Source organism: Triplophysa dalaica, chromosome 3 (genome assembly GCF_015846415.1).
Source record: "Triplophysa dalaica isolate WHDGS20190420 chromosome 3, ASM1584641v1, whole genome shotgun sequence".
NCBI classification, from domain to species: Eukaryota; Metazoa; Chordata; class Actinopteri; order Cypriniformes; family Nemacheilidae; genus Triplophysa; species Triplophysa dalaica.
In genome coordinates, this window is record NC_079544.1 from 23,735,020 (window position 1) to 23,761,740 (window position 26,721).

Sequence of the window (26,721 nt, forward strand, 5' to 3'; positions counted from 1 at the left end):
TAACAGACTGGAGACTAACATCTCCCCTCCACACTGAATGTTTATGTAGAAGCTATCGCCACTCATCACGACTCAGTTGATGGAAAGTTTCTAAGGGAAACACGACCAGGTTCCTAAGGGGCGCAAGAGGGCGAAATCTGCCTTGTCTCCGCTCCATACCCTCTGGGCCCCCCAAGAGCCCCTCGGAGGTTCTGATCTTCCTCACCTGACGAGTAAGATGGCCCTCCTGATGGCGCTCGCTTCCTTTAAAAGGGTAGGGGACCTCCAAGCATTCTCCGTGTCCCCGGATTGCCCTCGAATTCGGCCCTGGCAGCTCTCACGTTATCTTTAGACCCAGGCTCGGATGCGTGCCCAAGAGTTCCCACTACTCCCTTCCGGGGCCAAGTGGTGAACTTGCAGGCGCTCCCCATCGGGGAGGAAGACCCAACCCGATCCGTGTTGTGTCCAATACGCGCACTGCGCCTCTACCTGGACCGCACGCAGAGTTCAGAAGCTCTGACCAGCTCCTTGCCTGTGTTGGAGGACAGCAGAAGGGGAAGGCTGTCTCCAAGCAGAGGCTGGCGGACTGGGTTGTGGATGCCGTTACGACGGCATACCGATCTCAGAATCTTCCATGCCCATTGGCAGTGAGGGCTCACTCCACACAGGGTATAGCCACCTCCTGGGCACTGGCCAGAAGCGCCTCTCTAGAAGACATCTGTAGAGCTGCGGGTTGGGCTACGCCCATACACCTTTGCAAGGGTTAACAACCTTCGCGTAAACCCGGTGTCAGCCCACGTCCTGTGTGGCGACATGTAGGACTGGCCTCCGGTGGGGCGTATGCCTGCGAAAGCACCTTCCCACCCTCCAGCAGGTTGGATCAGTGTGCTATCTACCTCTCTTCTTACCCAAACATATGACTAAGAACAGGAATCTCACCAACCTTAATTCTTGCCCAAACACTGGTTAAGAAGAGGCATTCCATCCATCACTAAGCAAGCACCCCCTCGGGGTTGGCTGGGCAGAGCAGCCTTCCCCCTTAGGCTGGGATACCATATGAACTATCACAGATAGCTCTAACCTGACCTAGTGCTACCGGACGTCTGTAACACTCCCTGCGTGGGCTGTTCCGTCTGATGTATCCTCATGAAATGGTTCCCACTCCTGGTAACCCATGATTTTCCCCAGGATTGACCTCCACCTTGCGGTTATCTACTCACCCCGCATGTCCATGCGTTCTCCTCCAAGGACGAGACCAGAACTACGTCCACCGTATTCCTCCCCATGGGTAGGAGGTGGCCTCTGCAGCGCATCCCTAATTAAGGAAGATGGGCTTCACGGTGTAAACCCGAGCCGGACGGCCTCTCGCCAGTAGAGATCTAAGGCCTCTTGAAAGGTTACCGGTCAGGGCTGTACCCATCTTTCTCCAAGAAAGCTCTGGAACCCCCCGACCACCAGACTGGAAAGTTACAGTTTCGCGAAAGCTTCGAGATGACACGTCCAGGCCTGTTACAGTCGCTTCGCAAGAGATTGCAACGCGATACAGCTTTGTGGCGTTTTCCATAGGTAACCCCATTTATCGTTCTCGACACAACATCGAGAGGCCGACAGAGAGGGAACGTCTTGTTTACGTATGTAACCTTAGTTCCCTTATGGAGGGAAAAAGACGTTGTGTCCCTTATGCCACAAACACGTATCGTATTCTGCTGCAGTCGTGAGAGGCTCTCAGGCTATTCAGAACATGAGGTAAATGAATGCTGTTTCATTCGCCAAACTTCATTGTCCTTTTCTTTAGTAGTCAGAGTTGATTGGCTCTCAAGGGTGAACCCCATCTGTCGTTCTCGACACAACGTCTCGTTCCCTCCATCAGGGAACTGAGGTTAGATTAGATTAGATTCAACTTTATTGTCATTACACATATACAAGTACAGTGTAACGAAATGTAGTTTAGGTCTAACCAGAAGTGCAATTAGCAAGTGCAGATATACAGTGTGAATAAATACAGAATACGATTGTAGTAGAGTAGGCGGGGCGAGACCGTGGTTCGAGTCCGGTGAGTAATTGTGAATTAGCGCCAGCTGTGCGCACACCGGGCTCGAATCACGTAGGAGATGGGAGCATAAAAGGAACGAGCGACCAGACCGTCGAAGAGAGAGGACCGGGCCCGAACTTATGTTATGTTTGTATTTATATTTATGTTCATGTTTTGTTCGCCGGCGGTCGTCCGTGAGGGGCCGCCGGCTGTTATATTAATTTATTAAATGTATGAAATGTCTTCCGGTTCCCGCCTCCTTCCTTCCGTTTTATTGAGATTTATTACATTGGTGCCGAAACCCGGGAGGAAGGAGAGACATGCTGTCGGAGAGCCCTCGCTGCTGAGTGGCATCGCGGTGCTGAGGAGTTCGGGCAGCGCGGACGAGCAACGTCCGCCAGTGGCTGCCCGAGGCGGTGGTTCTGGAGCGAAGATTCGGATGGGACAGAGAGCTCGCTGCCGTGCTCCTGGGCCGAGGTGGGATGGCGGCCGTCCAAAAGGGAGGGGAGGAGTCAGCGCCGTTGGCCGTGAGCCGGAATCCTGCTGCCAACAGCCATGATGGTGAGGAGCAGGAAACGGCGGACTGACTCGCTGCCCCGGTGCCCTAACACGGAGGAGCCATCGCCAACTGCCAGGAGGCGGAGGAGGATCGGGCCGTCCATCGAACGTCCAGCACCACCGCATAGCACCGCGAGGAAGAGCCTCTCGGCTGGTTGAGGAACGAGTGGCAGCATGTCAGGGAACCGGACTATAATTTTTTTTTTACCTCTCTCCCCTCTCTCTTTCCGGTCGCTCCGAGAGCTCCCGTCCCCGTTGTCTCGTCTCGTCGCTGCATACCCCCCACCCCACCCCCCCCGAGGGAGGGGGAGGGAGCTTGCACAGTCGCAGGGGTACCCCCCGGCCTGTGAGGGGTGATGGGGGTATGAAGTAGAGTAGGCGGGGCGAGACCGTGATTCGAGGCCGGTAAGTGATTGTTAATTAGCGCCAGTGGTGCGCGCACCGGCCTCGCACCACGTAGGAGATTGGGAGCGTATAAAGAAACAATGGCGACCGGACCGTCGAAGAGAGAGGACCGGGCCCGAACTTGTGTTTGTATTTGTATTTATGTTTATGTTAATGTTATTGCGCCGGCGGTCGTCCGTGAGGGGCCGCCGGCTATTATTACTTTATTAAATGTTTGTTTAAATGTCTTCCGGTTCCCGCCTCCTTCCTTCCATTTTATTGAGATTTATTACAACGATATTAGGAAAATAATTTACGATGGGCATGTACTATAAAAATATGACAATCGGTATGTTCTATGAACAATATATACAGAAGGCTATATACTGTGAACATTAATGTACAGGAGGTTATGAACAGATAACAATATAGACTATACAATAGTGCAAGTGACTTGAGTGTGCAATAGTTACAGATATTAGCTATTAAAGTTACAGTGCAGTAGATGAGTTAATGTGGTTATTAAAGGTACGGTGCAATACATGAGTAGATGCAGATATACAGTTACAGTGCAGTAGATGAGTTAGTGCAGATATTGAAGCTATAGTGCAATAGATGAGTAGATGCAGTTAGTTATGCGATAGATGCAATGCAATAGATGAGTTAGAGTGCAGTAGGTGAGTTAGTGCAGTTATTGAAGTTACAGTGCAGTAGATGAGTTAATGCAGTTATTAAGGTTACAGTGAAGTAGATGAGTTAATGCAGTTATGAGAGTAGTCCATTAGTGCAAATGAGCATTCAGTGTAATATTCCTGGTGTGCAAGTGAGCAGAATAGAGTGCAAATGATGCTGAGTGTGTGTAAACAGTCCGGTAGAGCAGATACATGAAGTACTGGTGTGTACAGTTCAGTCATGCATGGCAGCCCTATAGTGCAATGTAAACATTGTAATAGCAGCATTAAGTTAAAGTTATGAGAGGTAGTGAAATCAGTGGGGAGCAGAGTTCAGTAATGAAACAGCTCTGGGAAAAAAGCTTTTTCCTAGTCTGCTGGTTCTTGCCCGGAGGCACCTGAAGCGCCTACCGGAAGGCAGGAGAGTAAACAGTCTATGAGCGGGATGAGAGGAGTCCTTGAGAATGCTGCGAGCTCGACGCAGACAGCGTTTCTTCTGGATGTCCTCAATGGAAGAGAGTGTAGTCCCTGTGATGCGCTGGGCTGTTTTCACCACCCGCTGCAGTGCCTTGCGCTCAGCAACAGAACAGTTCCCGTACCAGACTGTGACGCAGTTGGTCAGGATGCTCTCTATCGTGCAGCGATAGAAGTTCACCAGGATAGTTGAAGACAGTTGGTTCTTCTTCAGTGTCCTCAGAAAGAAGAGACGCTGGTGAGCCTTCTTGACCAGGCATGAGGTGTTGGTGGTCCAGGACAGGTCCTCCGAAATGTGGGTCCCCAGGAACTTAAAACTGGAAACACGTTCAACAGCCGTCCCGTTAATGTGGATGGGGTCGTGTGTGCCTCCTTTCGCCTTCCTGAAGTCCACGATGATCTCCTTTGTCTTGGAGGTGTTAAGGAGCAGGTTGTTGTTTGAGCACCATGTGGCCAGGTGCCGTACCTCCTCCCTGTAAGCAGTCTCATCGTTGTTGCTGATGAGACCAATCACTGTTGTATCGTCTGCAAACTTGATTAAGGAGTTAGTTCCATTCACAGGCCTGCAGTCGAGTGTGAAAAGGGAGTAGAGAAAGGGGCTCAGTACGCAGCCCTGTGGTACACCAGTGTTGAGGGTGGTTGTGGTGGAGCAGATGTTGCCTAACCTAACAAGCTGAGGCCTGTTCGTCAGGAAATCCAGAATCCAGTTGCAGGTTGAATTGTTAATGCCTAGGTTTCCAAGTTTGATGATTAGCTTGGAAGGGATTACGGTATTGAATGCAGAGCTGAAGTCTACAAACAGCATGCGTGCATAAGTGTCCTTATTGTCCAGATGTGTGAGCACGGAGTGCAGCGCCATGGACACTGCATCATCTGTGCTCCTATTGCTACGGTAGGCAAATTGGTATGGGTCCAGTGTGGATGGTAGAGAGTCTTTTAGGTGTGACAGGACCAGCCGCTCAAAGCACTTCATAACAATGGTGCTACAGGGCGGTAGTCGTTCAGGCATGTCGGGCTGGAATGTTTTGGAATGGGCACAATGGAGGTGGATTTGAAACATGCTGGAACCACTGCTTGGGCGAGGGACAGGTTGAAGATGTCCGTGAAGACCTCAGCGAGCTGCTCCGCACATGCCCGGAGTACGCGACCAGGGATGCCATCAGGGCCGGCAGCCTTGCGCGCGTTTATCCGGCTTAGTGCAGTGAAAACATCTGTGGAATTTAGTGTGATGATTGGGTGGTCGGTGGAAGGTGTGAGCCTGGTGGCGGGTTCCTTGTTGTCTCTCTCAAAGCGTGCATAAAAGTCATTAAGCTCGTTCAGAAAGGCAGCATCTGTGGTTATGGGGATGGAGTGGTTGGGTTTATAGTCACTAATGGCCTGGATGCCCTGCCACATGCGTCGAGGGTCAGAATTGGCAAAATGCTCCTCTAGCTTCAACTTGTAGCAGTGCTTGGCCTTTTTGATGCCCCTCTTCAGATTTGCCCTGGATGTACTATAGGCCTGCGCATCACCTGATCTGAAGGCGGTGTTGCGTGCTTTCAGCAGGAGGCGCACTTCCTTGTTCATCCATGGCTTCTGATTCGGGTATATGGTGATCTGCTTTTGAGTTGTGACACTATCAATAGTGGTATTGATGTAGTCCAATACAGAGGAGGTGTAGCTGTCTATGTCCGTGTGAGAGCCACTGGTGGCATGAGAAGCAAACATACTCCAGTCTGTGTGTAGAAACCTTTCCTGGAGTGTGAAGTCTGCACCCGCAGGCCACACCTTGATGGTCTTCACTGATGGCTTCACACGATTAATGAGAGGTGAATACTTGGGGGTGAGGAACAAAGAAAGGTGATCAGATTGACCCAGGTGGGGGAGGGGTGTCGCGGCGTAAGCTTCAGCCATGTTTGTATAGACATGATCTATAGGAAACAATGAAGTTTTGTTTCCTCTTGTGTGGCAGGAAACATGCTGATTAAATTTAGGGAGCACTGTCTTTAAGTTTGAGTGATTAAAATCTCCCGCAACAATAAATGCAGCCTCCGGGTGAGCAGTCTGTTGTTTACTGATGGCTGCATGAAGTTCTTTCATAGCAAGCTTGGCATCAGCATCCGGTGGAATATAAGCTGCCGTTATAATGGTTGACGTGAATTCCCGTGGCAGATAAAACGGTCTACATTTAACCATGAGAAACTCAAGGTTAGCCGAGCAGTGTCTCCCGACAATAACAGAGTTCGTGCACCAAGCTTTATTGACATAAATGCACAATCCAGCTCCTCTTGTCTTACCGGATTCCTCTGCCGTTCTATCCGCGCGGTGTGTGTTGTAGCCCGCTAACTCAATAGCGTTGTCCGGTATGCCGCTGTGTAGCCATGTTTCCGTGAAGATTATGACATTGCAGTTCAAAAGTTTTTTGTTGTTGATGATGCGGAGTCGAATCTCATCCACTCATCCATTGTTCACTAATGATCGTACATTAGCAAGGAAAATGCTGGGTAAAGAGAGCCTGTGTGGTGTTAGCTGTAGCTTAGCTCTTAGCCCTCCGCGTTTTCCCCGCCTTTGTTTACGATCTCGACGCCGCCGGCGAGCACTTCCGCCCGGCCGTGTGGGGTGCGTAGCATCGGAGGTTTTCACGATCTCAGGGACGAGTTGAATGTTGCTGATATAACTTCCGGGAATGCGCAAACCGATATCCAAAAGCTCATGCCGGGTGTACGTTGTGAATGCACAACTGTTCTTAACGAACAGGCCCGAGATGAGCAAGAAAAACACAATATATTTGCTAAAACTGGAGAGACGCTGAGCCTCGCGATGTTCACGCGCCGCAATCTTGGTCTTTTTTCAGATGTTACAGATGTTACAGATGTAGCCAAGACGATTTCAGTACAAATGTTTTTCTAGGACATGATCTGAAAGTGTCTGATTGTTGAACACAAGTCCACAGCACCATAGCAACCATATGATGACCGTGGACAAACACCCAAACAAGCTTTTATCACCTCAGGAGACTCGCAGTTTGTTTTGATGTGTTAAATTTTATATTTTATGTTATGCCTGTATAAAGTCAGTATAGGAGGAAAAATGTACTGTTGATAAGATCTTAGAGCTATGAACTCATCTGAATATCACATATCTGATCATTGTTCTGGGAAGAATTTGATGAAAAATCTTGAATCTTCGACTTTAAATGCATATCACTATCTTGTCCGGGAATATGGGCAAAGTTTAAATTATTGTTAGAAATGTTTGATTTATTCTCATTTGTTGTTGCTTGTCTAAGATAAAAGATCTAATTTAGAAACAGATATAGAAATGTGATTTTTTTCCCTCCAGATGCAACGTATTCACACATTTCATTAACAGATAATTGGAAGGAATTGTGCATGCTCTGAAGGTCTGATTATGATCTCAGATATTTTTGTATAATCATCACTAACTTTCTTATTGGCCACGTTCCTAGAAAACTTTCAGGATCTTGCCTCACCTTGTCATGCATTTCTAGTCTTATGGCAAGGTCATGGCAGCCCCACGTGTTCAGTGTGGAGAGAGACATGGCATGTTTTTTTTGGCATGCCATCGGCTCTCTCCGGTCTCGTCTCTTGGCCCACCCCCTGGTTCCTTGTTTAGCTTCCCATCAGTGTTTGTTTCTATACACCTGGCCCTTGTTAATTATCCTTTGTTTGTTCCTCTATTTAATGCCCTGTTCTCTTTTTCCTTAGTTTTTTGCCCCCTCGTTGAAAGTCTTTTGTTTCATTTCATACTTGTTTTGTTTTCGTTTTTCTCCACATCGTGGGCTTTTTTTTGTTAAAAAAAGTTTTGTGTTTTGCACTGCTGCCTGTGCTTGGGTTCTCGCTGTTCCTGACAGAAAACCGCTTTTTTAAGGGATGGTCCACCCAAAAATAAAACGTTAGCCATCATTTTATAACCCTGAATTTGTTCCAAACCTGTATACATTTCTTTATTCTGTTGAACACATAGAAAGATATTTGGAAGAATGTAACCAACTGACTTTCCTGGGATATCATTGCCAAAAATGATTGTATTGTTTTTTTTGTTCTGTTGAACCCAAAATGAGATCATTTGAAGAATTTAGGTAGGCTAAGCAAATCGTTCTGGGGCACCATTGACTACCATTTCATTTTTTTCTACTATGGCAGTCAATGTTGTCCCAGAAATCTCCGTTTCTAACATTCTTCCAAATATCTTTCTTTATGAAGAACAAATGTATGCAGGTTTGGAACAACTTAATTCATTGTATGAATAGTAATCCATGACAGAATTCAGATTTTTGGGTGGACTAAAACTTTTTTTAAAGCTCTTTCTTTATGTAGTACTTGTTTCCATCAGTCATTATAAAAAACAAACACTTCAGGTCAGGGTCTTAATCGATCTGTCTAAAATGATTTTTCACTAATGACTTTACATGATTCCATACTTATCAAACGTTTCTCTGGAAAGCTCACAGCCACGTGGGAGGGCAGCAGTCTAACAGAGTGAAGCTAAGAGAAGAGGTGTTATGATGGGAACATCAGAGGTGTTACATTTTTTTATGCAATTTCTCGGTTTAACAAATGCTATTCGCAACAAATCTATTTCAACTAGTTTATTTGACTATTCCACACTCTCCTAATTGAAAACGTACGATGTAGTACAATGTGTTGATCATTACAAGCAAGCAGCAGGGAACCTCATCTTCACATTTTATATCAAACAGCTCGTGGCATTTACAAACATCTGCCTGTCGTCATGGATACTCGGCCAAGCGATCAATTGCTCAGTGTGCTCTGGGCTCATTGTGTGGAACGTGTTGTCAATCAGGTCCAGTGGAGCGTCACCATGAGCCGCTGCTAGAGCTCCATGACCACTTTCTTCCTCACACCAGATATTTACTGTAGGTGCTTTTAATGGGTCTGAGTGTTGGGAGTGAATTTGTGTCTGTAATCTGTGTCTGTGTCTTATTCGGGATGGTGTGTTGTATAACATTCACAGCTTTGAATCCCATACAGTGCATCGGCTCTTTTATTACCTAAGTAAAATATGTCTTCCAATGCCACAAATGCTCTATAGAAACCATATTCTGAAAGCTTTTTAACTGGAATTTAAACATGCATATCCATTATGGTAAAACATTTAATTCATGAGTGGTTAGTAAGGCAAGCATCCCTATTAGCTACTATAATAGCAAAGCTTTTAAATCCACCCACAATGCTTTAAGATGGTGGTGGACATTTTCTAAGGGCAAGCACCACTCATTTTCTGAAAACGTCAGAATGTTTAGTGTTACAAATGCATTTCACATTGTTTTTTTGTCCTCGGTACAAATGCCTTTCACTTTTGTTCACTTTTACATTCACAGTCCCTTGCCCCCCCCCCCCTGACCCTGATCCATTTAAACACTAACAGAACAGACCTTGAAAGCATATTACATGTGTTCCAAACATCCAGCAGCTCACTGTATTAGACTCACATTATGCATAAAAATTAGCTGTGAAAATCTTTTTGTCTCAAACAATACACTGTAAAACCAAATGCTCAAAATAATCAAACAGATTAAGTAATGTAAACCTACTGAAACCCAATTTTACTTTTAAATAAAGCATACGTTTTTTGATTAACTTGAAGTTTTGACAAAAACTCCAAAAATATGATTTGCTCCTTGTTCTATATCTTTAATTTAAACATGGTAATTCAACATTATTGGTCGAGAAGGATTTCAAATTCCCAGCATGCTTTGCGTCAGATTGCATTACGAGAGTACATTTGAAAGAATATGAATATTTGATGTGTTTTTCAGTAAAGTTAAAGACTTTTCAGTGCTTTATGTTCACTTATCTTAGATATTTAGAAGAGTTTGACATGTTTTTCAGTTTTGTGGTTACTATTGTTCAAAAGAGTGGTGCATGTGTTTAGGCTGCTGGAGGTTACATGTAATCTGTAACAGGTGTTATGTTACCAGTGACTGTAACTATACTTATGGAAATAATGAGATCATTCTCTTCTTGCTCATTTTGGGTTGCATAAGTTTGATTAATACATATCAAGACTAAGAAATATGTAAAATAAAGAAACTGAAAGAAAAGAGTTTAGTTAACATAAACTTGCAGGCAAAATGTAGTAATTTCAACTTAATAAATTTAAGTATATTTTAATCAGAAAAGTAGGAAATATTTGACTAATTTTAGTTAAGTTTACTTAATTGAATCAAGGCAACGAGTTTGCACAATTGCATTAAGTAAAGTAAACAAATTATTTCTTACAGTGATACCTTTTCCTTTTAAACGCTTTCTCGACTCTCTCTCATGAGACTTTATTTGTGTGTCTTATTACCCTGAATCTCTTTGTCTCTCTGTAGTGGCTAATGAGGGCGGTGAAACCAACAGCAGGCCACTGGCAAGATTTGCACGTGAGTATTTTACTTTGAGAATGAAACTCATTTGAACACTTCTGTAAACTGCAAATTGGAACCTAGATTTTGTTTATGCAAATCTTACATCTGGTTTCCATAATAATGTGAGTTGGTGTAGATGGAATCTATTTGGATAATATATTTGTAAAGCAGACAGTATCATTATAAGAGACCATGACAAAGTGAGGGTTTGATTCGTTACTGGCACAGATCTTTACACATGTGTGCTCCACTAGATGGCAGCATCTGTTGTTAGAAACAAACAATGATACTTGCTATGGCAAAAAAGTACACTTAGTAGGCCTACCTGATACAAGTTCCAAGTTCAATTGTGGCACAACAGAAAATACATCTATCAATATTATGTTTATTTAGTAACTTTATAAATAGTCCTACAGTATATTGATGTGTAAATATATAAATATATGACCTTGACAAAGTGAGGGTTTGATTCGTTACTGGCACAGATCTTTACACATGTGTGCTCCACTAGATGGCAGCATCTGTTGTTAGAAACAAACAATGATACTTGCTATGGCAAAAAAGTACACTTAGTAGGCCTACCTGATACAAGTTCCAAGTTCAATTGTGGCACAACAGAAAATACATCTATCAATATTATGTTTATTTAGTTACTTTATAATATAAAATAGTCCTACAGTATATTGATGTGTAAATATATAAATATATACAATATATAAAAATATACAGTAACTATGCCAAGATGAACATTACTAGGCTTGCTCCCATGAGATCAAAGTCGAGCCCTTTCCAATATGGCAGTGCCGTTGACATGACGATGCAGCGGCCAGTGTGTGACTAGACGCAGTGGAACATAATAGTGGGGGTTAGTGGTAACCAAACACGTTTTATTAAGTAGTTATAAATGAATTGTTTTATACGCGTGAGGACTCTTAAAATGACACCGTCCGTCAGAGTGAACGTGTACGCTGGCTGATTCCCGGATTGCCTACTTCCGGATGAAATTGGAAGTGCAGAATGATGCACACTCTAACAGCTGATTTTGCCAACAACTCACCGCGAGTAGACAGAGTTTAGTGACGCTCCCCTACATTAATAAATTATATAACTGATGGATCACTAAATTAACAAATGTAACACAGTTAACATTACATACAAAATAATGAATGAATAAATGGCATCATGGAAAGAAGAACTGTTGGGCTGTTTTAATGTAGGCCTACATAAATGTGTAATTTTCTCTCAAATAAAATAAAACAAAATTCCTGGCTAAAAAATAAGAACTTTCTCTGCGGTGTCCTGCTGCTGTCACAATGCAATAGGAGCAACAGGTGAAGCAAATTGGAAATCCTCCTGTAGGATTTCAGTTCTCTCATTTCAGTTCGCTTCTCTGACTTTCGAGGCTGCGTGCTTTGAAGAACAAGTCCTCATTTTGAAGTCCCCGAATAGGGACACAGTTATTGCCTCACGGGACATCAAGGCAACAAGTCAGCTGCCTAGGCTTTTGGATGCAGCCTTCATATTTTCGGTTGAAAAATTGCTTTATCCGGGGACTTCAAGTGCACTTCTTTTTGAGAAATTTCAATGTGAACGCACTACCTCAGCATGCACACTATTTGTTTTACAAAATGGCACAGAATAATGCATAATTGCACAATTTTGGACGCACCTTGACTTTCCAAAAGGTGGTGGATTATTTCCGAATACCGGATAGCTCAGGCACATTTGTAAGATCGATGTCTGCTAAAGATCTGCAGATCTGGAAAACATCTGCTGTGTAAAAATATCTGCTAAACATCTTAGAAAGAGCTGTTGTATTCTGAGTCATACACATCTTACAGACATCTTCTAGAGGTCTATATGACATCTGACAGCAGACGTCTCAGAGATGTCGGGCAGATGAGCAAACAGCATCTGCCAGATGTCTTGCAGATGAAGATGTATGTGTGCTTTCAGGGATGTCTCTAACTGCTGCCTTCACTTGCCGTTAAAGAGAGTGCAACCAACCTGTTGTACACAGTCATTCTGTTTTGCCTGATTGGGCATGTGCTTCTTTTGAACGGGTTTAGACCAGAAAAAAATGCATTGGGCGGGTGGACAAAAGTTGGTCTGCTTATGAAATTTAAAACCCGCACAAGCAGCTTGCCCTTTCTTTATTTTATATTTGGTCAAGTAAACGTTAGAAAATAATGTGTAGTGCAGTCATAAACACATAGCCCTTATTGGTTCAGTTTAACCAATCAGGTTTGGGATGTGTCAATCAATCCACCGGTGAGATGTGATAACTTGTGAGTGACAGATTTTGGCACAATACAGGACCAGATATTGTGTAGCCTATTGGAGCGATGGCAATGCCACGTGGCCAGAATATATGTTGCACGGTAATGGGAGAGTAGGCCTAATTCAAATCTCACAACGTGGATTAAACTTGTGGTGACATACGACTAAAAAATATAACTATAACTGAATTCAGTGCACAGTTGAATGATTTAAAAGAAATCCAACTGTATACGGGAGTATACTACTTCTGTTCATCATCAGCACACCTTTAAACTGTACAGACTCTGGCATACTCTTGACAGCTGTTGGACTTGCTACATTACGCATCATGTGTTCTGCAACATATATTTCACGAAATACATACTGTGACTTTCGAAGGTAAGTGCAATATTGTTTGTGCTGGTCTTTTTTATTCTATCGTATTTATACCCCATAGATCAATGAATTGCACTTTTTTTTTGCTGCCGTGGTGTGTGCACGAAGTTCATTAACGAGTGTAAAATGCCACATTGCTTGCCGATTCATTATAGTGGGCACTTTTTGCACAAACATTTGCATAGTGATGCATGTTTTTTTGAGTGTTAAAATCATTGGTTTATTTCTTGATTGTCGCTTTGAAGTAGTTTCTGGACATATTAATCATATTTCCTAACTCTCTTGTATGCATGTGTTTGATCTGTTTGATCTTTTTTCCTGTTTTTTATTGTCTTTTGTTATATTTAATTTTAAATATATAAAACGCACATTGTCATTGTTGATTGACATTACAATACATTTCTATTACATAATGTATTTTGGTATATTTGGGCTGGTTTTTGTTGGAGTGGGCGAGCCTTTGGGCTAGAAACTGTCCACCCAATCTGGCAACACTGCCGCCATGTCCTGAGGTCAATTATAATGATAATAATGATTTTACTGAGATATATTTATTTACAAATGTTTCCATCAGGGTTTTATAGGTTAATTGAGTAAAAATTAGCAAAACTAAAATAAATCGACGGGAACTGTAACTCACTAGTTGGTAGTTTTTGATCTCATTCACACAGAAGGGAATTGTTTTATTGTTGAAGGCTTGTTGTTGATATGAATGTTATCTGGTTTCAGGCTCAAAGTCTCAAAGTGCACTATGGACCACGCTGACAGCTGGGACAGGAAAAAAGGAAAAGGTGAAAGTTCAGAGTGATATTCCTGATGATCCACGGCGGATTGAAGAGATCCTGGCTGATGAGATTCCTATAGATGGTCCAGAGGCAACAGAAAAAACTGCTGTCAGGTTCATTTCACGTCTTTTATTATGGCTGCTTTACCTTTCTTATGATTTAATCCCATAACTGGTTGAACTGATCTGGGAACAAAACTGTAGGAAAATGCTTTTCTAAAAGGTTGTTTTGTTAAAGCTGTGAACTTAACATGCTTCTCTGTCCTGACTCGTCTAAATATCAGCATTGCCTCAGGTGTTTTGCTTAAAAGTTCTAAATACATATACAAAACTATTAACATGCAGTGAACGTGTAAAATTATTATCTATGTCAAATAAGATCATTTGGTCTAATTAGGAGATTTATTATTTATCATATTAAAATGTTTTTTATTCACAGATTTTGATATTTTATCTAATCTGAACACAGACATTGCTGAGATCTTTGATATGTGTGAGAGTAGTAGTAGTATATTTTTTGGAGACAAATCTCTACACAAGTCTTTATTTCAATCTTTAATCTGTGCAATTTTGGAACAGTTTCAACTTTTTCTCCCCTCCTGGCATGAACGCGGTGCTGAGAATGTGATGTTGGACAAGAGCATATCATTCACAACATTATGTTGAATTTCTTTCTATAACCCAGTGCTCTTGTTGTTTTATGTGTAATAGATTTTGCAGCCAACTAATTATTTGTATATATACAAACAAATACGTTTTCGGTCTGTTGATTTTCACAGCATTGACAAGATTGGAGTGAAACAGGTTCAAATGTTCAAGAACATTGCAAGAAGTATAATGTGCAAGAACATTGCAGATGATGACGTCGTCATGATGCAGTTTGTCAACCACAAAGTGACGGCATGCACAGTTTTGTTGTACCATAGCGAATACACACCATTCATTGATCGAGTCACTTAAAATAACATTTATTATGTTTGTAGGACCTACTCTACTTGTAACCCACAACCCTGAGTAAACACAGAATAAGGATAAAGTCAGAACCAGTTTGTCAACACAGCATTTGGGTCTAGATTTAGAATACCTGAATGGTTTGCTTTCTGCTTTATTTCTTAATTTTTTATTTTTAAGGGTTAAAAGGACCACCTTTCAGCCTAATGTTGATAGTTTGAGAGATAAATGTTGTGTTAAATCACTTCATGTGTCCTTCTCTTGAGTCTTGACCCTGTGAAATCAATGTGTTTACATTATCTGTCATGGTTAATTTCACAGATGGAGTTGTGTGTGGCAGTGCGTTCCCTGCATTACTTGATAAGATTGAAGATACTCTTGAGTGTATCGTGAGTGGAGCGATAGCTCTTCTGCTCTTCATCAAGCGGTCCTGCTGTTCCATCGAGCTAGTGCGTTGGTATATGATTGATATCAGGAAATCTGCTTTCTTTACGGTTACACACACCAGAGAGACAAAAAAACTATTTCATGTAAATGAGGGGGTGAAATTTGAACGTGAATTTTAGTATTATTCACAATTGGATTAAAAACAGTTTGTCTTAGTAGAAACTACATATTAGCTGGCATTTTTTTCTTGTGCTGAAGAATTGGTAGAAAACCAAAGAAACAAAAAAAACTAGAGAAATGTAGGTGAACAAAACTTTTTTTTGCTTTTCTCTGTAATCTGTACTTTGTTGCAGTAATAAACAGCTATTGCAGTTGCTTAACTGTCTGAGCCCTTTTTTAGCCTACACATAAAAACGCATGTTGGAACGAACATGGCGGTAACGTGTTTACCTTCATTTTTAGTAACTGTGCTGTTGAGTTGAGCCGTATTATACTTGGGCTACAACTGTTTGATCTGTGCTAAAACTTTAAACCTCTGTAGCACCAGTACTATGTGCAAAAAAGTTAATGTACAGCCCTGGTTTGGTTTGGTATCATTCATTCATTCAGTGTTTCGAGGTAAGCCACGGAACCTCATGTGTCTCAGTCTAAAAACTTGCCGCATTTTTGCAAGTGCTGCCATAATCATTTAAAAACTACACAACATTTCATGAAGTGTGTAATGTTGCCGTGTGTTAAAGTGAGCAGTCTGCCAAGTTTTTAAATCCAAAGGTGAATAAATAAGTTATTGGCTTGGAAAAAAAGGGACTCGACTCCGAATCACGCAAACGAGTCGTCTCTAGTCCGATTCGCGAACTGCCGCGGATTTACTTCACTACATTTAGTCCCCGCCTATTTTTGCAAGGACTGCCCACGAAAACTTCAATTTTCTCCCCCCTCAAACACTGTAGCTTGTGAGCCTCGCGATAGACCAATCACATCAGACTTGACCATCTGACCAATCACATCAGACTAGGCTAAAGGAAAGGAGGGGATTAAACAGATGAATCGCAGAACAAATCCTTTGATAGTCAGTCAAGAAGTAAGTTAAGAATAACTGCCTATTATAACAAAATAATAGTGTTTTTACATCTTCTATGTACATAAACTTGTTGTTGGACACTACATAAACCAAATAGTTATGTACTCTTTAACACCGGATCAATCTTAACCTTACATTTTGATCAGACTTATTTTTAAAATGTCTCAGTGTACCCGATTGTTAGAAAATGATCATTAACGTATTTGCCTTTAAGCACCAAGCGAGCACACTAAGGAGGTTGTTGGTCTGGTGGGCCAGCTCCCTTCTGTCTGTGTGTTAGTGTAATATTGAATTGGTAAGATACATAGAGAAATTTATATTATCCTTAAGGATTATAATTTTCTATTGAAAAATGATGTGAACTAAATTTGTCATGTATTAAGTTGAAATGAAATGTCTGTATATAGAAAAATAAAACATGTGCTACGTTTACATTAGTTTCCCTTTGGGTTTGAAATCTAAAACCTATAATGGTTATAAAAAATGCACCTTGGAACAATTAAATCTCGTATTAACAGAAATACCTTTAGCTCAATCATGTCTGTAACATCTGTGTTCTTTAAGTCATCACTCACAGGAGTAAGAGGAATCTAATAAACTTCATAAGTATTCATTATCTCGTTCACTGACAGAGAAATACAGTCGTGAAAACAATTTTTATCATGTTTCTTCCCCATAGACTGTTTATGATCACAGTAATGTTGTGCTTTCAGCAGTAGAGGCTCCAACACAATTCCTCATTAGCGTGACCGCTATGAATTTCTTTTGTTTATTGTGTGTCTGTTTCATATTTGAGGGTTAATTGATCGCAGGAATGTTGTTCAGACTTCTTAATGAATAAGTGACTGACTGCTGTTGAAGTCTGAAGTAGAATAACATCCCGTACACTAAAGGAAAGGAGAGAGAATGTGATAAAAGTGTGATTTATTTTCCATAATTAGTATATCACAATATTTAAATGACATGTTTAGTGATCAAGTTTCCATCTGCAAATGCTTATTCAAATTCTTATTTTCTCTAGTTTGAAGATCTTTATGGGCTTTTTGGAAACAATTTTAGCTACGTTGTAATATTCCTCACTCTCTATCAAGGGAAGGGTACACTTCAAAGAATTATGAGGGAGGGATCCACCAGCCATACCTAATGTAACCTATGTTAAATGAAGTGCTCAAAGAAAATATAAAAACATAAATTTCTCTTTGCCAGATAACTATTGAGAATAAAAAGAATTGAGATGGATAAATCGCAACACGAGATGCAGGCAACAAAGAATTGATGGTAAAAATATCAATTCAATGTCCAATGAAGAATGTCCAAAATGTCCTTTTGTGTCCTTATATGTTGTACTTATCATAGATGATGTGGATGATGATGATATCCTGACAAACCAATCCCAATGTTGGACTCAAACAATAGATTTCCACCATGTGCTCCAAAATCACGTGCCTTTAGTAAAATAACTCCAGCAGTTCATAAAAGGATGTTCAGTAGTAATCTAAGCAATGCCCCTTAATCAATATCCTTGCAGTGAACATATTAGCAGTATAAAAAACTGCCGATACAAAAGGGTCTCTCAAAAAACTGACTGTTAACATGCTAACAAACACATACCACAGAGCAAACATAAGAAATACGATTCATACATATACAAACAAGAAAACAACTTACATTGATTGAGCTTGAAACACAATAAAATTTCTCAATCCGGACTCTATAAAATTTGCAGGAAGACTGAGAAAAAGACCATGGCAGCGTCTGAAATCGCATACTGTGACAGTACGTACTGAATTTCAAAAAGTAGTATGATGGGAATATAATGGGAGTAGTATGATTACATTTCGGATATACTGCGTCCGCCATGTTTTATAGTCATGTGACCCGTCTGCTCTTTGATCTATGACGTATAAACAATTCATTTATTTGTTGGCACTTACATTAAAAATGCCTTAAAACCTTAAAGTGTTCAGCAATATTTATATGATTTACTTTTGAAATTTGACCGTTGCTCAGCTCATGGGATAGAAAAGTGTCCATCCGATCCAGACTAACAAATCTCTGAGGAAGTAGTAGACCAGCCGGGGATTTCTTGTCTACAATTTTTTGCATGATGTTTCTGAAATACTATGTAGTGTATTTCGGGGAACTATGAGTTTGATCACAGTAAAATAGGTATAATTAATGATGATTAACTATACCTATTTTATACACTTTTATCTGATTCATCAGACCTAATAATAGCGACAAACTAAATTCACTTATCCACCAAGTGATCAGCAGATCGTATATCAAATCTAAGAAATATTACCTTTCTGGCCTTGGAAACATAACACTCTTACTGTAGTGCAGTACCGCTCCAGAAATTATAACAAAATCAAGCAGTTTAAGTGACGTTAATATGTGATAAAGAAACACAGCAACAATTTGATTGTAGATAACAAAATGCGGGTTTATTGACTATACTAAAAGGGGAAACATAACAATTAACTAGATATAACATGTTAAAACGAAACATGAAACATAAAAGCAGAAAAGAATGGTAAGAGATTAACAAACAAAATGGTGGATGTATTACAAACAGCTACTCACATCTGCATGAACCATCAAGGACAATCTCCTTGTTAAAAGGGGTTACGGCTTAATAGAATGCTGTTTAGAATATAAACAGCTGTTTAGAATCCATTTAGACCATTCTTTTGTAGGTAAGGAGAAAGAAAGACATTTTAAAGAGGAATGACATTTTGCCTCATTCCTATTGAAACATCTGGTGTCCATGTTGGGGGGAGTACTCCATCCTCCTCGTTGGAACTCCTTTGAAGTCCAGGGGAGTGTAATTGAATCTATCCTGGTCAAATGATGGGTGCTATAAGAGAGGGCAATTGGATCAGACTTGCTGGCGCCGATTAGATTCCTGCTGAGAGGTCACGGTGTTTTACTATGCCCAAATGGTCACCTTTGGTACGACCATATCCTACAACTATTCATGACTCATTTTCGTCTACTATGTAGTATGGAAGTAGGCGATTTCGGACGCAGCCCATGCTTCTTCCTAACCAAGCAATCAAGCTGTGTCCCAAATGACATACTATACACTATGCACTTAAACTATTCATTATGCACTCAACCATCTAGTATATCAATTTCAGAAGAGTAGTTACATCCCAAATGGAATGCTAAACCTTTTTATACTAACCAGAAGTATATTGGTTTCCCAGACGAGCGCAAATGATGTCAACCGCAAGCCACAATGCGTTTGAATAAAAATATGCTAAACAATGCACAAATATGTTTGTGCATTGTTCATTTAATGTAGTTTTCATGTGTTTTGCCCAACAATCCTTCCGTCATCATCAGATTGCAGCGTTATCACTCTTGCAGGAGAGTTTTTCTCGAGCAGCGTCTGATAGCCCCGCCTCCCTGCCGCTAAGTGAGCAAAACTGCGACCGTTGAGTACGTGAAGTGTCCACAGTTCCACACTAATAATTTCGGTCGAATAAGTGCATCATCCGGGTACATACAGTGCACTAAGTCTAGTAAGTCTACACTATTTACACTACAAAATGGCAAAGAATAATAAGTGTGCGATTTGGGAAGCAGCTTTTGTCTTCCTCTACTCCTTTACCCCATTTAAACTAGAAGAGTTAAGCACCATACAGCCCCCAGAGGATGGTAGTGGAACTACAGCCTCTCTAACAAGGGCTATGGACTGTTACAGCGTATTGTTTTTTGTTCTTTAGCACTGTTATGATGAGGTCATATTTAAGTGGTCAGTCTCATCCTGTGTGCTTTTACATATTTTGTGCAACACTAAAAGTGTCATAGATAATATAATTTAACTGACCTGCCATAGATCTTAGGCCCTGCCCTGACCCTTTATAATTTCACCAAACCTATCTTTACTATGAAACGTGTGTTTTTGTGAGTGTGTGTGTGTGTGTGTAGTGGGCGGGGAATGATTTATTGTTTGATCAGATTGATAAACTCAACTCATTGTAATCAATAACACAATTCTATATTGACTGTGGTTATCAGTTATTCTTTGACAATGCTTGATCTTGCCTGATCCAGAAATATAGGCTTCAATTGGGAATTGTCTAAAATCTGGAAATTTTATACGCATTATTTCAAATGTCATTTAATTACAAACACTCTCAAGAGTTGATAAGTCTTTTAGATAGCACTTATTATTGTGCATACTCGTAATAGTAAACAATCATAACTCTGTTATAACAACAACACTTAATATAATATACTATAATATTCACAGGCAAGATGTTGATAATAGCTTGCTGATAAAAATGATTTTCCCTTAACGCAGTCTGTTCTTAATGTTGGTAAGCAATTCTGTTTGCTGTTGTTAGGTCCTCATTAAAGCAGCATGTTCAAGTGCCATCTGAAGATTGAATACAAAATTGCATGCTATTCTTTAGTTACACGGAAAAACACTTTAAATCAAATTAAAAATAACCGATACAGCGCACCTAGATGAGTCATTTAGCTGTGTTTGTTTGCTTACTGAAAGAAGAAGGACCAAAAACTATTGGGAAAATGTTAGAAACTTCACATCATTCACAGGAGTTCATGAAACTCTGTCATCTAAGACGTCTTTGTTATTATCCATGACAATGTTTTCAACAAAGCCACCCCAAAGTTCTCTCTATCTCTCTGTCTCAAGCTAAATTTTAGAATTACATACCAGATCAAAAGTCACAAATTGCAAATCAGCGCATTTCTGAACACATGGTTGCAAGCTAGGATCACTTTATGGTCTAATGCTTGCTAAAATGAAATGTGGGCTACCGGTAACACTTAACAATAAGGTGCTTTTTGTTAACAATTAGTTAATGCATTAGCTAAAACAAACTATCAATGAACAATACTAATACAGCATTTATTAATGTTAGTTCATGTTAATGGGGATACTTCACCCAAAAATGAAAATTCTGTCATCATTTATTCATCTTCAAGATGTTCAGAGAAAGATATTTGGAAGAATGCTTATAACCACCAGACAGATTTCGCCCCCCATTGACTCCCAAAGTAGGAAAAATACAATTGCAGTCAAAAGTGCGCTAGAACTGTTTCCTGTCATACATCTTCAAAATGTTTTCTTTTGTAATTTTCCTACTATGGGAGTCAATGGTGGGCGAGATCCGTCTGGTTATAAGCATTCTTCCAAATATCTTTCTCGGAACAACTCGAAGGTGAGTAATAATGACAGAATTATTATTTTTGGGTGAAGCATCCCTTTAATTCAGCATTTACTAAAACATTATTAAAATCTAATGTTGTTTCTTTTAAAGGTTCTGTGTGTATGTTTCAGAGGCCAGTATTGGCGATGTAGGAAATTGCAACCTACAGCTCCGATACCCCCCTTCCCTCCCATTAGAGAAGCTACGTTTGGCGTCACAGGACAAAAGGGTTCCGTAAATGACAGCGGCCATTATCGGTGGTGTTGATAATTGCAATCTACGTCTCATAGGCGAAAAACAGACCGAAGCTACGGACACAGGACAGAGATGTCGTCGTCTGAGACAGCAGAGGGTAACCTTTGCAAGTCAAGTGACAAGTTTTATTTACTAAGAAAAATAAATATATTAAATTGACTTAATTTATTATTTACTCTAATCGTTATAGTGAATACTATTGTTACTTGTTTAGCATTGTGTCAGTGATGTACTCGCTTATTTTGCATAGCATTTTTTGGCACGGTAACTTATTGCCTATTGAAAACGCTTGCTCAAGCTAAAGGCGTGTAATCTAACCGCGTTTGGCATCACCCCAATTGATCAATTGTATCTTCTCAAATCTTCATTGACACTGTATTGCTGATAAACTATGCGACTTGGAAGTTTGGATTTTATCCTATCAATTATTAAATTACACATTTGTATGCACAGAAGCTAAACAGTATTATAATATAACTTACTCCCGATTTATGCAAATTATGATTGTAAAAATGATTTTTAACTTGAGTTGCACACGGCCATGCAAAAAGGAATTATAGTACAATTACAAAGTGCTAAAAACAAGGAAAGACTCACATGATGCTCATGCTCATCTATTAGCTAAAGCTATCGAACAAACAGTTCACTTACATTGCGGAAATTAGACAAATTTACCGGTCCAGCAGAAAGCTGGCAACTTCGGCGTCGCTTAGCAAACCCTTGTCCTGCTTCAGTGCCCTCCATTTGGGAAAAGCCACGCCGATGTTAATTCTGATTTTCTGTCGTTTTTTGTCTCGACTACGCCTTGCTGCATCGTATTTTCTCTTTTTTGAAAGAACAGATTGACGCTCTATCAGCTCTTGTGCAAACTATGTGTGGTCCGCCACTATCGCAAATTTTGCTTCTTACTGCAACAAAGAAACATTTATATTTCTAATAAAAAACACGACAAGAAAATGCTGTTATTGTTCTTCCTCTAATTCTGCTATGTAGTCGCTTTGGAAGCTGCCTCAAAAAACAGCCGAAGAAGAAGAACATAGTCCCGTGCATCCTTCGTTTTACGAAACGCGCTTAGTTTGTCTGTGTAGTGATACTATAGAATCATGGCTGTGCACATTGATAAATTACATGTAAGGGTGTGCCCGCGGTGTATATACATAAAATGGCTCATAGTAAGGTAATATAAACATTTCGGTTCATTTTGTAAGGTATTTCTTCACCACTCACAACATAGTTTTGTATTACATATTACATTTTGGTGAATAAACCCTTCAAAATCCTACACACTGTACCTTTAACATAAGTTAATGCAACTAGAATTAACATGAATAACTGTGTTGACATGAACTAACATTAATAGGGATTAATAGACACTGAACAACAAAATGGTTCATGCTAATGTTAGCTAATGCATTTATTACTGTTAACAAAGCATTCCTGTAGGGAGAGCATTTTCCCGTAAGAGCATTGCGTTAACAACGCAAGGTTGTGGGTTCGATACCAGGGGATTGCAAATACCTATGTAAAATGTATAGGATAAAGCGATGTAAGTCGCTTTGGATAAAAGCATCTGCCAAATGCCTAAATGTAAATGTAAACAAATAGCACTTTATTATAAAGTGTTACCAATGTACTTTCTTTAACTCGCTACCTCTGTTCAAAACGGATGGGACGGGGCGGTCTACAGTTCTATAACCAGATGGTCTTATTTATATAGCTAGCTATCTAGCGGTGTTCAAGTGCATGGTCTAGCAGTCTGAGAACTTGTAAACACAGACACCTGTGTTCCCCCTGGCCAATCAGCACTTGGCAGTTTGTGTACAATATGCATAAGGCCATCAATAAACTTATGGTGAAACCCTCTGGCTCTCACCTGAGTATGTTTAAATTTGTGCGAGTTGAGTATCTGAGACAGAGAAACATTTTCACGTCCTCCTGTGAGACCTTTCCTGTGTCAACAGGACTGCTGGGAATGACCTGTGACATTTAAACACTTTCACCTTTGTAGGCTGTGATGTCGGCTGGATTCTCTCTAACTCTAAAGCGAGTTTTAAAAGCTGTTTAAAGAACAACATCACTTGTTGGGCATCTAGGGAACCTTCGTTGAAGGCCAAAATTTGTCTGAAACGGTGTAATGTTGCTCGTCGAAGGCTGAAATGCGGGACTAGCGCCTCTTTTGTCCTTTTGGACAACCAAACAAAGAAACCAGGCATGTTGCATTCTCAGTATTCTAGCAATTAGAAAGAAAGGCAAAAGTTGCCATTGTATCCTCATATAACTTATGATCGGTCACCCATGCTCGATGTGCACAAAATTTAAAGCTCACTTAAAAGACATCAACCGCAGAAAGAGCAAAGCATCATCAAACAAGACCTTTGAAGGGCTCAGAGAGGCCGAAGAGAAGCCCAGATGAAAGCCTGGCTGGAGTGAGGTGTCTTTGAAACTTGGTATTTTCTCCCACATCCCACATCAGGTAATTGAAAGGCCTCTGGAAGCGAGTTATCGTCTTAAGTGAACAGCGGGGAGGGAAAGCGGGTGGAGGCGATGAACTAATGGCAGAGAGATAAACAGGTATGAGGTATGTTTGGACAGGAATTGTTTCACTTGGGGACGTGAGGTAATTTCATTATTCACAAGTTGCCGATTTTATTGCTGGCTGGATTGAAAACGTCAATGTTTTTCTTCCTTTACCCCGAAGACATTATCAGCCTTTAGTTATGTTTTCACAAACACAAGGGTTCTGTATTTAAATTCTCACCTGGATCAACATGTCTGAAACGTCTAGCACATTTGCTCTAATATAAAATGTTTTCACATATTGCATAATAATGTTAATATCTAACAGAGCATTATCATCTTAAAAATTAGAAGATGATAACAGTTTTTGTATGTTTGGTTGTATGACGTCTTTTTAATGTGAAAAGAAGAATATAGGCTGACTGTTATATAGTACTTTTTGCTTTAAAAGTGACCAGTAAACACCAGACTGTCTCCTCTGCAGATAACAGCTGGCTGCGAATGCCTCCCTGGAGAAAAACATTTCCAGCGTGAGGAATCAGATCTGTGCTTTAGATGCGGCCGGACAACACGGCTTTCAGCCTTATTGGATTTCGTGGGTTGCCAGGAAACTTTCTGCTTCATTTATATAATGACCCCATTGTGTGGAGCAGATGGAAAAATACAACAGGACCAGAAACAAAAAGAGGGATAGAGTAAATCAAATCTTGGCTGCGTCTTTGTTCGTTCTCAGCCGAGAGGAAAGACGGCCGAGTAGGGTGACAAAAGAGCCGTACCGCGGTATTACGTCTTTGGTGGAGCAGTTAAATACTTGAAAACAGCTATATATATATGTCACCTTGGACAAAAAAAAAACAGTCTCAGAGTAGCACGGGAACGTTTTTAGTAATCACCAACAATACATTGTAGGTGTAAAAATGACTGATATTTCTTTTTGCCAAAATACATAAGGTTATTAAGTAAAGATCATGTTCCATGAAGATACTTTATAATTTTCCTACCGTCAATGTAAAAAAAGTTATTTTTGTGAGTGGATAGTCTTCTATACAGAACCTCAGATTAACAACGATTTTCTCAATATTTTGCGTTTTTGCACCCTCAGATTCCAGCTTTGTAAACAGTCATATATTGTCATATATTGTTTAAAATATATATAAAGATAAGTGTTGTGCAGGAGCAAACACAGCAACATTTCTAAATGTTGTCTAGAACGCAATCTTCTTCCTTTAGTATTTGATGCCGGATAGCATACCAGCGTCTGGTACATTTAGCGCCACCTGCAGAAAGGGAGTGTTGAGGCTGTACAGTATGGCTTATATTATTAAAAATGACATTTATGAAAATATCGAGCGAGTCACTTCACAAAACGTCAACATGTTGCCAGGAGTTGCTTTTTGGAATTATGTGCTTTTGGAACTCTTTGACAGGTGGACCCCATATACTCCCATTATATGAAGCAGAGAGTGCTGCGGATTTACCAAACAATCTTCTTTATGCCCCTCCTTGAACTGCCACCTTACCGTGGTGGAGGGGTTTGAGTACCCGAAAGACCCTAGGAGCTATGTTGTCCGGGGCTATATGCCCCTGGTAGGGTCTCCCAAGGCAAACAGGTCCTAGGCGACGGGTCAGACCAAGAGCGGTTCAAAAAAACCCATATGATGACCACAATTTCGAGGACCGTGACGTCGCCCGGTATGGCGCAGCCGGGGCCCCACCCTGGAGCCAGGCCCGGGGTTGGGGCTCGTATGCGAGCGCCTGGTGGTCGGAACTCCCCCCATGGGGTCCGGCCGGGCTCAGCCCGAAGGAGCGACGTGGGGCCACCCTCCCGTGGATTCACCACCTACAGGAGGGACCGTAAGGGGCCGGTGCAAAGTGGAGCGGGTGGTAGTCGAAGGCGGGGGCCTCGACAACCTGATCCCTGGACGCGGAATCTAGCTCTAGGGACATGGAACGTCACCTCTCTGACGGGGAAGGAGCCGGAGCTTGTGCGTGAGGTTCAGAGATTCCGACTAGAGATAGTCGGGATCACCTCTACGCACAGCTTGGGCTCTGGAACCACACTCCTCGAGGGAGGATGGACTCTATACCACTCTGGAGTTGCCAAGGGTGAGAGGCGGCGGGCTGGTGTGGGTTTGCTTATAGCCCCCCAGCTCAGCCGCCATGTGTTGGAGTTTACCCCGGTGAACGAGAGGGTCGCTTCCCTGCGCCTCCGGGTTGGGGATAGGTCTCTCACTGTCGTTTGCGCCTATGGGCCAAATGGCAGTGTAGAGTACCCGGCCTTCTTGGAGTCTCTGGGAGGGGTGCTGGAAAGCGCCCCGACTGGGGACTCCGTCGTTCTGCTGGGTGACTTCAACGCTCACGTGGGCAGCGACAGTGACACCTGGAGGGGCGTGATTGGGAGGAACGGCCCCCCTGATCTGAACCCGAG

At 41.3% G+C, this 26,721-nt stretch overlaps 1 protein-coding gene across 1 annotated transcript in view; it reads left to right on the plus strand.

Annotated features, from left to right (window-relative positions):
- The window catches only part of pde1cb (phosphodiesterase 1C, calmodulin-dependent b), a 121,961-nt gene that overhangs the window by 3,081 nt on the left and 92,159 nt on the right, over nt 1-26,721 (plus strand). Inside the window, exons 2-3 of the mRNA XM_056743740.1 lie at nt 10,439-10,489; nt 13,859-14,027. Of these exons, the coding sequence (XP_056599718.1) occupies nt 10,439-10,489; nt 13,859-14,027 (220 nt within the window). The remainder of the gene's footprint in view (nt 1-10,438; nt 10,490-13,858; nt 14,028-26,721) is intronic.